General features: G+C 41.8%; 1 protein-coding gene across 1 annotated transcript in view; it reads right to left on the bottom strand.

Annotated features, from left to right (window-relative positions):
• The window catches only part of pcnt (pericentrin), a 34653-nt gene that overhangs the window by 10716 nt on the left and 9442 nt on the right, over positions 1-14495 (bottom strand). Inside the window, exons 14-44 of the mRNA XM_018663405.2 lie at positions 14197-14452; positions 13902-13981; positions 13421-13718; positions 13066-13166; positions 12763-12874; positions 12424-12550; positions 12076-12195; positions 11905-11980; positions 11563-11667; positions 11340-11451; positions 11200-11240; positions 10976-11110; positions 10640-10886; positions 10338-10488; positions 9464-9917; positions 8909-9106; positions 8722-8793; positions 8256-8360; positions 7726-7878; positions 6855-7001; positions 4888-5048; positions 4345-4517; positions 3990-4171; positions 3688-3850; positions 3211-3453; positions 2466-2698; positions 2117-2224; positions 1333-1353; positions 720-956; positions 456-629; positions 38-190 (exon numbers count right to left, since the gene is read on the bottom strand). Of these exons, the coding sequence (XP_018518921.1) occupies positions 38-190; positions 456-629; positions 720-956; positions 1333-1353; positions 2117-2224; positions 2466-2698; positions 3211-3453; positions 3688-3850; positions 3990-4171; positions 4345-4517; positions 4888-5048; positions 6855-7001; positions 7726-7878; positions 8256-8360; positions 8722-8793; positions 8909-9106; positions 9464-9917; positions 10338-10488; positions 10640-10886; positions 10976-11110; positions 11200-11240; positions 11340-11451; positions 11563-11667; positions 11905-11980; positions 12076-12195; positions 12424-12550; positions 12763-12874; positions 13066-13166; positions 13421-13718; positions 13902-13981; positions 14197-14452 (4938 nt within the window). The remainder of the gene's footprint in view (positions 1-37; positions 191-455; positions 630-719; positions 957-1332; positions 1354-2116; positions 2225-2465; positions 2699-3210; positions 3454-3687; positions 3851-3989; positions 4172-4344; positions 4518-4887; positions 5049-6854; positions 7002-7725; positions 7879-8255; positions 8361-8721; positions 8794-8908; positions 9107-9463; positions 9918-10337; positions 10489-10639; positions 10887-10975; positions 11111-11199; positions 11241-11339; positions 11452-11562; positions 11668-11904; positions 11981-12075; positions 12196-12423; positions 12551-12762; positions 12875-13065; positions 13167-13420; positions 13719-13901; positions 13982-14196; positions 14453-14495) is intronic.

Below are 14495 nucleotides of genomic sequence, written 5' to 3'. Positions count from 1 at the left end.
TAGATAATCATTGCTGAGGGGACAAAGTAGCTCTTACCTTCAGTGCAGCAATCTGCTCTTGGAGCTCGTTAACATGAGCTGCGTTCTGATTGGTCAGCAGCTCCAGCTGTAGTGTGAGGTGTTTTAGTTCAACTTCTTTGATGTTCAAGTCTCTCTGCACATTCTCCAGTTGGCCAAGCAGGACCTCAACCTGAAAGATATAACATTATTTACTATAAAAACAGCAAATATAAACTATATTCTTATTGCCAAAAAGTTTTCTCTAGTGGTTTAAAAATATTGAGCTTTCAGAGATCTCTGGTCCTGGTGGTGGTTTTAAAAGATGGATCTAGATATCTATACACATGTGTACCAGAAGGTGGCACTGCAACCAAACGTGCAGATCACAAACTACCACTTATCAACCAAAATCATCTTAGCTACATTAGGCCAGCTTTGCATAAAATCTTACAGACCTCTTGCTCTTTGCTATGTAGGTTCTGCTGAGCAGTGTCAAGAGCATCTCTAAGCTCCTGGGTGGGGTCACGCACGTTGTCATGGTAACAGTGTCTCGTCTCATCCAGTTTGGACTGCAGGGCGGAGATCTGGAGCCTGTTAGACAGCTGCTGCTGCTCCAGTGCCTGCTTATCCTGACAGAAGGAAGAAAGGCGAGTGAATTCTTGAGAACAAAAAGTGACACCGACACCAAATCTTAACTGAAAGTATGCATTTGTTCTCACTTGTGTGAGTTCCTGCTCTCTCAACTTTGTTCTGTGAAGCTCTTGTTCAAGTTGACTGATAGATCGGTTACTCTCAGCGCTGTTAAGCAGGGCTTGCTCTAGCTCTCTGATTCGCCCGGCTAGTTTGTCTATTTCCTCGTTGCGTTCTGCGAGATCGCGCTGGGACTGTTGATTGGCTGCAAGCAAGGATGCATGGTCCTCCGTCTTGTCTTTGATGATAGCTTGAAGACTTTCCACCTACAGAGACATACAGGGGACAACACTTTGGATTACAAGTTTCTAAATGTTAAAGAAGGGAAAAAAAGCATTTACAAATGGAAAACTACATGTTTTGTCACTAAATAAGCCATCCCGGGTCTGCAGCCACTGGTACTGAACACTGAAAGTAAGCCATTCCCGAGAGCAGTAACATGGAGGTGAAAGACAAATGAAGTGCAAAACAGAAGCAAATGAATATTAGCAAATGGACGATCAAGTGGGAATGAATGAAGAATGTATGGCAAGCACATAAAGCACTAAAACTATGGATGACAGCACTGAAATAACAATGTACAATGCACACCATGCACAAGAGTCAGAGCTAAGAGAAGTAGGCTACAGTTAGATTTCATACCTGCAGAACCAAGTCCTCAAACTACAGCAATCCGTTCAGCACAGGGATAAACACATGGTAAAAGTCAGGCTCATTGGCAAACACATTCATCACATCAACCTCTGCAAGTAGTACTATGTATTCTTGGGTTAGCTGGTTTATAATCCCATTAGCAAAACATTCATCACATCAAACATGTCAAAATCAGACATACTGCAAATGCTACACACTTTTAGTATCTCTCAAAGTCTAGAAATAGGTTTTTTGGATGACATATGATGATATGTATGATTTATGTGTTAAAAATAAACACACTCAGCACTATTTGTGACCTCTGTGCAGTCATTACTGTGTACATTACTCTGTGATTTGATCACATGGCATTGACTGCACAAACCACACTGGAGAAGGTCAAAATCCCACAGATGTCTGCCATCTGCTTGAAAGGATAAACTGCTTGACTCAGGCAAAACCAATATTTAAATCTCCATAGTCTATGCCAGCCACAGCTGCAAACTGCACAGTGGCCTTAGCATAAGTCCAGTGAAGAGGACGAGAAAAGCACAACAGTAAAGTCTAGAAATGGATTTGAACATTGGTTTAGACCCTAGCAAACAGTTTTTAAATCTGTGCAAATCTGTTCATATTGCCAGCTTTGCATGGGGAATAGTACGCGACTTAGTCACAGAGTTAAGGGAGGCAGTAATGAGGCCACAAAACTGAGCTTGGTCATGGTAAAATTGTCTTGAAAAATTTCACCTTTTTGCTGTGTGTGTACACTTCCTATCATGTTAATGGACCTCACCCTGTGTCCTTTGTTATCCACACTGGCTGTCTGCCTGAGTTGGGCCTCCAGCCTTCGGATCTCCTGTTGGAACTCATCTCTCTCATGTTCACGCTCCACAGCTTGCTCCTGTGCATATAGTGATGAATTATGTGAAAGTGTCCGCTACATTAAGCAATAACAAGACAAACTGTCTGTGGCATTCTCAAATAACATTAGGGAGAATGTGAAGTGTGTATGCTGTGTTTAGACAACCGCAAAAACAAAAAGGGGAAACTTAAATAGCTCATGTAAGAAGACTTACATTCTAAATACACAATTGAGAGAATTTTTTTACACAATCTCATTGTTCTAAAATTTAAAAATTCACCTCTATAAACTGGCGGTCGTGTTTCAGCTGTTTCTCAAGTGCTTGGACACGCTGGTTGAGGTCTTCGGTGTGGGTCTTGTGGTGCAGCTCTGTCTCCAGGCCCTTTGTTTCCTGCTCTTCCAACTCTCTCTCCAGGACCCTGAGGCGCTGAGACAGAGAGCTGTGGTCTTTCTCTGCCTGCCGCTGCAAGTCCAGCCTATCCTGGGTCAAACGCTCAGTCTCTGCTAGTAGAGCTTCAAAAACAAGAGAGGAAGGTTAGGGCAGTCGTTTCAATGTAAATACATGTATGCAGAAGAATTTTAAAAGCAGGCAAGACACAAAAGAGGAGTTAGATAATACAACTATTAAACATACTGTGCCTTTCTTCCTGAAAAAGCACTGAATGCATTCTTCTTAACAGCTCTGATCTAAAATATTGTAACAGGTAAAACAACAACAAAGAACACAGCACTCAAAGAGCCTGTCCTACAAACTACTGGCGATGGCAGTTACAAACAGCAACCTCACACAGCACTGCAAATATACTGCATATTCATCTCCCACCCCATCATCACACACATACTCCACTCTGACCCACAAACCTGCGTCAGGATCTAAATTGAGCCAATGGCCTACGGAGAAAAGACACATCTGAGCACAGTTATTACATAAGTGTATGGTCAAGCTCACTAAAGAGGTCGCATAACGCTTTATGCAGACAGACGTACATGATTTCATGAGTTTGCCGCCCCCCCCCCCCACTCACCTTTCTCCCTCTCTCCCAGACCGGCAGAAAGATGCTCCTTCTGACGCAGGAGAATTGCATGCTCCTCACTGAGCTCCTGATGCTTCAGTCTGAGGCTGTCCAGCTCTCCGCTGAGACTCTGCATCTTGTGTAGCTTCACCTTAAGGTCCTCCAGCTCCTCCACTAGTCTCTCTTCTTGTGCCTCCTTCTGCTGCAGAGACTCCTCCAGGATTGCTTTCTCAGCCACATAGCCCTCTAGCAGCCCTGAGCAGATAAAGCAAATGCAAAGAGGTTATATGAAAAGAAAAAAAAAAAAAACAAGACATAATATGCTTCAGATTCTTGTGCTGAGCATCATTAATAGCTGAATTATGTTTAAACTTAAGTGCAAGTGGTGAAAGAGGAAAAAGGCATGGTAACAGTCAGTGGATTAACTACTGTATTTGGCAGCATAACATGAGTCAAGTGAAGCAAAGCCAAGAAGGACGCAGTGCTCACCCTCTGCCTTGTGGAGCTCCAGCTGGAGTTGACTCTTCATCTTCGCCTCCTGATCGAGCTGCTCCAATAAGAGCTTGTGCTGCCCAAGGAGCTGGGCGGAGTCTTCCCAGCCCTGGGAGAACTTCTCCTCCAGAGAAAGGTGGACATTGTGAGTCTGCTCCAGCTGGAGAAAAAGTGAGAAACACGTGATTATTAGACAGCTAAAATACCTATAAAACCACATTTAAAAAAAGATGTTTGAAAGCACTGTGCATTGTTGAGAAACACCTATGGAATTATCAGTGGGTCTACACATCCTTTACCTGTGTGTTGGCCTGGTTGAGCAGCTCTAACAGTGTGTCTACTGTCTGTCGCAGTCTGCTGCAGGCATTCAGAGCTGCCTCTTCTCCTCCAGGATTGATCTGAGCATCTGAAATCAGGAGGCTCTCACAGAGCAGCTGGGTCAGCTCCAGGTCCTCTGATGACAAGTCTGCAACTGAAATACCTTTGGAAAAAAGTAAAAAAAAGTCTAAATTAATAGTTACATTGATGCAAATATTGGCCATTTGGTTGCTGAAGAACTAAATCTAACTATTTCATATCTGTACCTGTAAAAATGCTTCACTGTGAGATCAAAGTGTAACATGTTACTTCAGAATGAATCAGACATTAACAGACCTGACTCTCGTGCATCTTTGATCCCTGCTGTGCTCCTCTGATGAGTCGCCTGCTGAGATGTTTTGGCTCTGGCACTGATCTTTTGTCCAATCAGCTCTTCTGTTGCAATAGTGTTGCGGACCATCTCGATCAGCACCTTACTCAGCTTTTCATTGGCTTTGTACAATTTATGTCTAGGAGAACAAAAGTGACACATTAGACACACATATACCGGGCAAAGCGCCACGACTATGTTGGTAGATTAAATATTTTTCTATTCCAGGTAAATTAAATCAAACATTTAGAATCAATAAAAACACACTAACAACCACCTTTGTGTGGTTTATAGGTGAGTTTAACCAGATTATTTCCATCTTATTTTAATTCACTCACTAAACAAAGAATTTGTTTAATTCTCTGTCTTAATAGTACATGTTTGATATGCCAAAGTCCACAGCTGCCTCTTAAGTGGAAGACCTGCAAGTCACCAGATGAAATTAACCAGTACAACTGCTAGACACTAGAGGCAATGCACACAACATACACACAAAGGACATCATGTACCTTTCATCTTTGGCAGTATGCAGGTCATCAGTGAGCATCTTCAGAAGGTTGCCTCCCTCCTGACTTTCTCGTTCCCTTCGTTGGAGGAGGGTGTCCAGGGTCTCCATCTCTGCACGCTTCCCTTCTAACTCTCCCTGCAGACAGCCAACCTCTGCTCGCAGCTGGAAAAAAAAACAGGCAGAGAGTTTAGTTAATTCACTCCACACTAACTGAAGGACAGCCCCACTCTCACCTGTGCCATGACTTGTTTAAAAACATACCCATATGTGCAACTGTAACCCAGACAGGAGAGAATTAACAGACCCAAACCAGACATGGCTAGAGATGCAAACCCAAATGAATCAATCTCAATAGTAACAACAGAAATAACCAAACCACATGGTCAACAACATCCCAGCAGAGCCAAGAGCATGACAAATGCAGAGGGTATGTTCTGAATACAAGAGAGCCACTGGGAATCACAACCAGATGTTAACAGTCGCAAAGAAATCCACTTTATCCAGTGCTGACCATGAGTACTATCCAGTACAATTACCCAAAATACATTCGATACATCTACTGTAGGACAAAATACTAATTTAAAACCAGCCTAACTTACACATACACACCCATACTGCCTATAACCATCAGGCAGATGACTCTGTTTAAGCTCCTATAGAGTTTTCTCCATAATCTGTTCCAATTTTTCTTACCTCTCCTTCCTCAAGCGGGCCATTCTCTCCTTCTCCTTTCACCATGGCTTCCCTCTCTTTTTCCCTCTCCCTCCCTCCCATCAAACACCTCTCATGCAGCCACCTGCCTCAACAAAACAATGCTGTTGCCCTGACAACAGCACCCTCCCAAACTCTCTTAAGCGTCTCTTTGCTAACCTCATGGGGTGTGTGTGTGTGTGTGTGTGTTAATATCTCACTATAAAAAGCCAAGCCAGGCAGGTGCCATGGAAACAAACATATACATACATTAGGCACATTTTTGCTGACTGTTTCATTATATATAATGGATTTACAGAATAAGCAGAGGACGGGAGGATTTAAAGAGGATAGCAAGACCTTGGTAGTAACCAAGACCAGTCCAGTGTGCTTCAAATCTCCACATCAACTAATGACAACAAATGAATGCAAATTTGCTCCAAAAAGCTTCAAATCTCCACAACACGTTAAACCAATAAGGCTTTGTTCCAATAATATCCAACAGAACAGACAGATAAAAATTAACATAGGCAGAGAAATGTGCATTTGAGCTTACAGATTATTAAATCTGTATTTTACTGCTTTGACGGGGTAACGAACATCTTTTTCCATCATCTTTAGTATCTCTTTCACTGTACAATCAGACTAAAAAAATGTCTATCACAATCTACTGAAGCCCAAACAATGTCTTCAAATGTGTTGTTTCTTTCTGACCGATAGTCCAAAGATATTATATAAAAGGCTGAAAGTCTCCAATTTGAGAAGATAGAATTGGGGAATTTCTGCTGGAGAAATAAAGTATTTTTCTGATTGATTTATTGTAATTAATTATATTATTGTTTTAGCTCCATTGTTTGCTTCAACTAAGAGAGCGCAAAACACAACACAAAACATACCCACAGCAGATTATTATGGTGATTCATTGATATGATAATCTCTTTAACAAGATGTAATCTGATGTAAGGGAAAAAAGGAAAATCTGGCCTATGGATGCCATGTTTATCACCAATATTGTTCTCTTATTCGTAATCCCCAGATCTATTTTCTACTGATGTTCAGTTTCCACGTTATTGTATTTTCTCACTCATCTCCTTCAGATTGTCCTTTGAACCTCAATAGCTATAATACAACACATTTTGCTCAGCCTGTTGAGTCTTGCCCTGAGGGAAGCAAAGCTACAGGTGATTTTCTATTGCATTAAGAACAAAATTAAAAAAAAAATAATATCAGCAAAAAGACTGGGTGGTAATTTTATGTGTGTGTGTGTGTATCCAGTACCTGGGCCACCACAGCATCAAGCTGCTGCAACTGGGCGGTAAGTTGGCTCATTTTGTCTGTGTAGCTCTGCTCCTTCTTCTCTTGCTCAGATGTGAAGCTCCGCCTCAGGTCTTCAAGCTCCACCTCCTTCTGCTCTTCAAACTCCGTCTTCAAAGAAAGCAGTGATGACGTGGGTTCATGAATGAAAAAGCTGCAGTGCACTGAAGGTTTATTTGTTCTCCAGCTACAAAAGATCTCTAGCCATGTCTCGCTGGCTTATAGCTGACTGCTGGCTTCACATTTCAGATGGTCAAATGCTAAATGTCTGGAAAAAAAAGTACCTTCAGCCTTAAAACCTTCTGCATCAGAGGATAAAAAGCTTAGATCCATCCCATTTAGCCACTGTTCAGATGGCAGCGACACAAACACACGCATGACCCAGCAGCACACAGATTCACAGAATGAGAGAGACAGACGGACAAGAACACTTCTGCATATATGATGATGGTAGGATTATGTGGAAACTGGGTTTGAATAAAGCTCCAGTGGGACACAGTCCAAGAGAAAGAACTATCCCTAGGAGTCAACTGGTGCAGCTGGAGCTTAGAGGGGGCAGTGCCACATCTCACACACACTCACTCACTCACACACTCACACACACACTACAGCTCTCAATAATCCACAGCTATTACATAATGATCTTTCAAACAAACACTCAGAGTCAAATAAATACACAACTTGGAATAAAACAAATTTGAAAAGATCATTATCATATTATATTTTCGTACATATAATGAAGTGATTATAGGTGTGTCATTTCTGTCTTTACCAGAATGATGCCACATAATTATCCACACTGTCCCATCTTTTTCCCCAACATTCCCTCTTTTACCTTCAGTTGATTAATCCTATCCTGCAGCCTCTCTTCTGATTGGACTTTGAAGAGCTCCACCTCTTCTAGGAAGTGCTGACGTTGCCTTGATGACTCCTCTTCGTGCTCCCTGCGACATGCCTCCAACTCCCGTGCAGAGGCACTCCTCAATTCCTATAGCAGAACGTGTGTGAATATACTAGAATATGCAGGCAGTTGGTCAAATGCTCACATTCAAAGTGCTTCTCAGAAAAAAAAAAAAAAAAAAACATCCAAATAAATACTCTGTGCCTCTACGCACAAATACACCATTATAAAGGATGGACAATGACTCTGTGTAATCCCCCCTCTAATGGGCTTTAAGAGCAACATAGACAAGAACTCTAGTGACAACCATCAAAAACAACTAGCTAGGCAGAGCATGGGGTGTTTATTCACCCTGTGAAAAAAATACAGATTCACTCTCTCTCACTCACTCACACACACACACACACACACACACACACACACACACAGAGGCAGTGTGATGCTTTATCACACATTACACACACCTGTAGCTGGAGTTGGTGTTTTCCAATGAGTTGCTCTTTCTCAGCAGTGTAGGTAAGTGACAGCTCCTGAAGAGCAGTGCTGTGTTGTTGCTCCAGCTCTAAAACCTGAGAAATCACACAAAATATGCAGGTGTATTTCAAAAACATTTTGATATAATTTGATGACCTAACTATGGAATTGCAGTTCAGTCACAGCTAACAACAGTAAGTTACTTTGACGGGTATTTGAGGAAATGGAATTACGTTGTTAACAGATACTGTCTGTCCTGCAAAAGTATTACACCATTCAGTTAAATCCATTTCTTTTTAAATGCTGTGCGGAAATCTCATTTCAAGTTAGGATGGATTACAAGTCTGTCAGAATCGTGCATCCACCCAGCCATCATCCTCAAGAGAGGACACTTAAAATTCAATCTTTTTAAGAGATTAAGAAACTATATCAACATAGGTATGATTGGGTAAATACCTGCTTCTTAAGGGTCTCCAGGGCTTTACAGTGTTCAATATCTAAGGCCTCTTTTTGAGCAGCCAGCTCAGTCTATAAGAAGAAAACATGGAAAAAAGTTAATTAGCTGTATTTTTGTTTACTGACTGAATCATAATTTAATTAACTCTTTACCAGATGTTAGTCACCACCTGTTTTCATTTCTCACCTTGTGAACGTGGCTGAGCTCTGCTGCCATGGCACTAAACTTCTCCATGTGCACCTGAGCCAGTTCTTTCCTTAGTTCCTCCCTAAGGGACAGCTGCTCTGCGGCATGGCGCTCCAGTAACTGCCGATGTTCTGACCTCTGGCGATTCTGATCTTGACGGTGCCTCTCCTCAAGCTGCTCCACTTCATCACGCAGTGTCTGAGATTAAAAAGAGAGCAGCTCTTTAAGTACTTTAAACAAACAAGACTACTAGAGCTACATTTTTCACAAGTACAAAAGTGTGATGGAAGCCCAGTTGAGACAATACAGCCTAGTATTATTCATTATTATATAACATTAATTCTGTTTCCCCAGCAGAAGATAACAAAAAAAATTTGAACTACCACAACTGCATTTAACACAGAAAACTTTTGGAAATTAAAGACTTTTTAATCATTTTAATTCACTGCTTTTTAAGACTTTTCAAAGACCTGCAGTCTCTGCATTCAAGGTATTTCAAGCACTGTCCAAATAAGGTTTAACATTATGTTTTACTTTCTGTTAGCGCGTCCTTACTTGCACTTCCTTCAGGTATGTGGCCTCCAAAGTGTCCATATTACCCAGCATCCTCTTTTCCAGTTCATCCCTCTCTTCCTGGTGTTTGCGAGTTAACTCAGCTTCTAAAGCCTCAAGCTGAGCCTGATTGGTCTCCTGAAACATGGCCTCCAGACCTTCAAGGTCTGCTTTTCGTTTGGCATTGAGAGAGGCTTCCAAGGCAACAGTCTCAGCGTTGTGTTTGGATTCAAGATCAACGGTCATAGCTGCAAGCTGATCTCTGTGACTGGCACTGAGTGAATCTAGCTGTGCTTTGTGTTTGGCGTTGAGTGTGTTCATCTCTAGGGAGTATTTGTTCAGTAATGTTGCTCTCTCATGTTCCAGCTCAGTTTGATGTTTTTTCTTTAGCTCTGCCAGAGAGATTTCGTATTTCTGGACCAAATGCTGCTCCAACAATGCTTTTTCCTCTTGGAACCTGAATAGACAGACAAAAACAATACCCAAGATGATTAAAGACGAAGGATTTCCAGGGGTCTTTGGGATGAAACCGGAGGTGTTTTTGTTGTGATTTAAAAAGAAAAACACTGTCAATCCCCAGTGATTTGTGGTACTGCATAGCACCAGTTTTTATAACCATTACAGCAGCACTGTAGCTGAAATTAAAAGTCACAAAAAAATTTAAAAGGTGACTGCCCATTTCTCTATAACATATCTCATCCTTAACCTCCTGTCAGTTCTATTTACTGGGGAAAAAAAACAAATCCACACATGCTATATGATAACCACCTATAAAACCAAAAGGAAACTAATATAGTATTACAGACAGACTAAGGGTTGTGAAGTTCTAACCAGCTGCAAACAAGACCTTAGAGTATTGATCTAAGGCATATCTTACCTCTCTTGAGCTTCATGTAGCCGCTCTTCACCCTGCTCCTGGAGGAGAGCAGTGAGCTCCTTGATTTCTGATGCCATGCAGCTCTTTGCCTTTTGCAGCTCACTGTCATACTGGGCCTCCAGTCTCTGCCTCACAATTAGGACCTGTGGGCCTAAAAACAAACACACAAAAACAAAATGTTAGAAACTGACAGGGAACCATTAATTAAAATTATTCAATTTCCAACACATCTAATGTGACTGGAAGCTACAGATCACTGACATTGTACTGGTAGCCCATGTGATTCTAAATAATCATCTTACTCTCATCATTGTCCAGTGCAGCCTGTAGAGACTTTAACTTTGCCCTCTCCTCATGAAGTGCTTTTTCAAGGCGTGTCCTCTCCTTCTCAGTCTCCCTGCCAAGGTCCGACCTCAGGACAGATATCTCAGCTTCATGCTTCTCTTGGAGCTCTTCTCTCAGCTTCTTCATCTCCTCCTGCACACACTCCCTCTCTTGTTTCAGAGCCTCCTCCTGACAAATGAGCTCCCCAGAAAACTCCTGTTTCAGCTGCAGGAGTTGGAGAGAGCATATTTAGTGGCATGGTTTGAGATTCCCATATTGTAGAATGAAATCTGTGCTTCGCTAAGTGTATATACCTTCTGTGTGTTCTTCTTCATTTCTGCATCATGCTGTTCACTCGAGGCAGCCAGTCTGCTCTCCAGGGCGTGGATGATGGTCATCCTTGTCTGCAGCTCCTCAGTGTGACACCACAGCTTCTGTTCCACCTCCACCTAATTAAAATCCCCAAGACTCTGCATTATGTGATCCATTAATTCGGTGTGTAAATTGTTTTATAGATTTTCTGATTATCTTTTCTCACCTCAACCTGTCTTGCAGCCTCCAAACGGATTCTGGTAAGCTCTACGACAAAGATATTTAAAAAAGTTGGGATTTTTCTCCTTTAGTATCATCTCACAACACAACTGTAAATGTTATGTCATAAAAGTATGTGTGAAGTACCTTGTAAGTGACTGTCAGAAAGTTTCGCTTTGAGCTGCTCTAGCTCTAGGGCATGACGAGTCTTCATCTCCTGGAGCTCTTTATAGTAATAGTCTGTGAGGTCTGACCGCACCTAACATACAAACAATAGTATAAAAACAAATAATCAATGACAGAGTAATGGCATCATGTGAAGGTAAAGGAAACAGGCATTAAAGTTTGAAGGACTGAATCTGTGTCTGACCTGCTGGACTTCATCCTTAAAGGAAAGAGCCAAGGAGGATTGTAGGTTGGCGAGCTCCACCGAGTGTTTCTCCTCCAGCTGAAGTTGCAGGCTTTCAAGCAATTCCTGGATGAGACATAACGTAACACCTTGAAATTCAGTGTAATGAAGATCACAGAGGTAATGCTACTGAAGACTGAAACATGAGCTGGAGACATGCTCCAAGTTATATTAAGCAACTTTGTAACTTGGGCAGTAGCTCCAAAAATTTCTAACTACTCTATACCAGACATTCATCTGGTAACCACACGTCTTTAAAATGTCTTATGCTAATAATTAGCTCATGTATGTGCGCACCATCACCTTGTGTTTCTCAAGTCTGATGCTGGTATCAGAAAGAACATCTTTTTCATGTTCAGCTTCATCTTGAGAAATGGAACTGAAACACAGACCAAAGGCACTGATGTTATTCAAAGACCTTTATTTAAGATTGCCATTGTTATATCTCATCTTGATACAGACCAACTGGCCTACCTGTCATTTGCAGTTTTAAGCACAGATTCCTCCAAAGCGCTTTCTACCAGCCTCAGCTGGAGCAGAGCAATTTCCTCTCTATGGCTCTCTTCTGTTGCCTGCAAGCGCTGTTCAAAGTACCTAAAGGAGGATGAAGGTAAAGCATATGTAATTCGGATGGGGTCAGTGAAGGGGGGGGGTGCACACACACACACACCAGGATAAATTGACAATCTTGTAGACTGTGATAAAGAGTTTTAATATCTAATATATATATCTAATCTAAACATCACATTTTAACCATTAGCCAATGTAGGTTAAGATGTCATTTAGAATAAATGCATTGAGACTGCGTGCGTGCTCACATACCTCCTCAGGCTTTCCAACTCAGCCTCATTCTGCTCTTTGATTTCTCGTTTTTGTTCATTAAACTCTGTCTTTAGGCGTTCGATGTCATCAACACGAGATGAGCGAGCGAGCAGCTGCTCCTTTAGTTCTGAGAGACAATAAGGTAGACACAAAACAAAGGAACATGGTAAAATTAAGTTTCCTCTTCCTCTGTGCATCATATCCCACTACAGACAACAGCCACTGCTCATAAAATAACATGTTTTCTACACCTTCTACATCTTTACTGTGATTATTTAAGTACAGTAGCTAAAAATAAAGCATTGGGATGCAGATGTCAGACAGGTTCATCAAGTTCACCTCCCAACTCTTGGCGACTAGTCCTCATGCTCTCCAGCTGGGTCCACAGCTGACCTACTTCCTCTTCTGAGCTCTGTTTCAGCAAAGTCTTTTCCTCCTGTAGGCGCAAAACCTGTTTGACAGAGAGAAAACAAGACCAGTTCTAAAACAAAACCTACTGTAATGGCTTTATATTTGAAGATTTGTACGTTTCCTTTTGTTTTATAGGTAATAGCTTTAAAAAAAAAAACAAAAAAAAAAAAAACAAGGGTCTGTGAAAATAAATGACAACTTCACTACATATACGTGTTCCACTCAACTCACCTCTTGTTGCAGTTGCTTCTCCTTCTCCTCTAGGTGTAGTGCTTGCTGCTCTTTCTCCTGCAGCACTGCTTTATGACTAGAAACCAATTCCTCCAGGGAACCTGATCAACATTCACAACACAGGAAGCATATTTTTATAAATTAGAACACAAAATATATAGCAAGCAAAACATAAATAGAACAACATATAAAAATTCAAATGACCATAGAAACTAGGCATTTAAAAAAATCACAACTACCTATGCCAATATACACTTTGGTACAGAATATAAAGATTTAATTCAACTATGAGCAGTTTTCATCAAAACTGTGACTTTAGGGGATTACACAGCCTTAATGGAAGAATGCAACTCACATGCAGCAGCATCTCTGTCAGCCAAGGCTTGAATCAGCTCCTCCTCTAGTTTTTGGTTCTCCTCCTTACTGGAGGTCTGGAGTTTCTCCAACTTGGTCTTTGACTCCTGCAGCTCTGACTGGGTCTGTGACAGAGCTGCCTGGGCTTCAGACAAAGCTTTGTTAATCTGGGTGAGGGAGGCCTGGGTGCTGGCAAGTTCTTTCTGGGTGGCAGCAAGGCTGTTCTGGGTCTCAGAGAGAGATGTTTGGAGGTTTGACTGGGTGCTCTCAGCCTCTTTCTCCAACTGTAACCTTAGAGCCTAAAAAGGAAAACCAGAGGGAAAATTATTATGATCTGAAAAATATGATTCAAAGGAAGTAAAAGACTGGTATGCAATAAAAATGGCAGTGCAAATCTTTAAACATCATCAATTAGTCTACTACATCACAAAACAGCAGTGATAAAATGCAAAATATGTATGAACATTCTTATAAAATTTGACCTGTGTGTCTTTGGCATGTTTTTCCTCCATGGAGGCTCTCTCCTGAGCAACACGAGTCTCCCACTGCTGCTTCAACTCATCTGAACATAGACATACACACACAAATGAATTCACCCACGTCAAAGAATTTGAAGGTTACATCTATCATTGTGCTCTCCTTTTCACAGAACAAGCTTCTAAAGAATAAGGGTGACTCACCCACATCTATAATGGTGCACATGTTGAGTGCACCCCTAGGCAAACATGAAAAAGAACACTTATCCAACAACCAAAAAGCACTCTATTCTGGACTCACCCATTTCTCGCTGGTGCAGCTCACGCAGTCTCTCCAGCTGCTTCTGGTTCTGCTGTCTGAGCTGGTCCAGTTCTAACTGATGCCGGGCCTGCAGGTGTGCACTCTCCTGAGTGAATGTCTCCCTCAGGGAGGCCTGGACCTTAGTGAGTGCAGATTCCTGCTCTTGCTGCAGGTTTACCTGAGAGCGCTCCAGCTGGGACGTGTGGACGCTGGTCAGGCTCAGGCGCAAGGCTTCGAGCTCAAGGGTCTTTTGGACCTAAAAGAAATGAAAGCATGAGGTGTGGTTTGTGTCCATTTTT

This window comes from Lates calcarifer, linkage group LG19 (assembly GCF_001640805.2).
Source record: "Lates calcarifer isolate ASB-BC8 linkage group LG19, TLL_Latcal_v3, whole genome shotgun sequence".
In the NCBI taxonomy this organism is placed as follows: Eukaryota; Metazoa; Chordata; class Actinopteri; family Centropomidae; genus Lates; species Lates calcarifer.
This window is presented reverse-complemented; position numbering and strand designations above follow the sequence as displayed.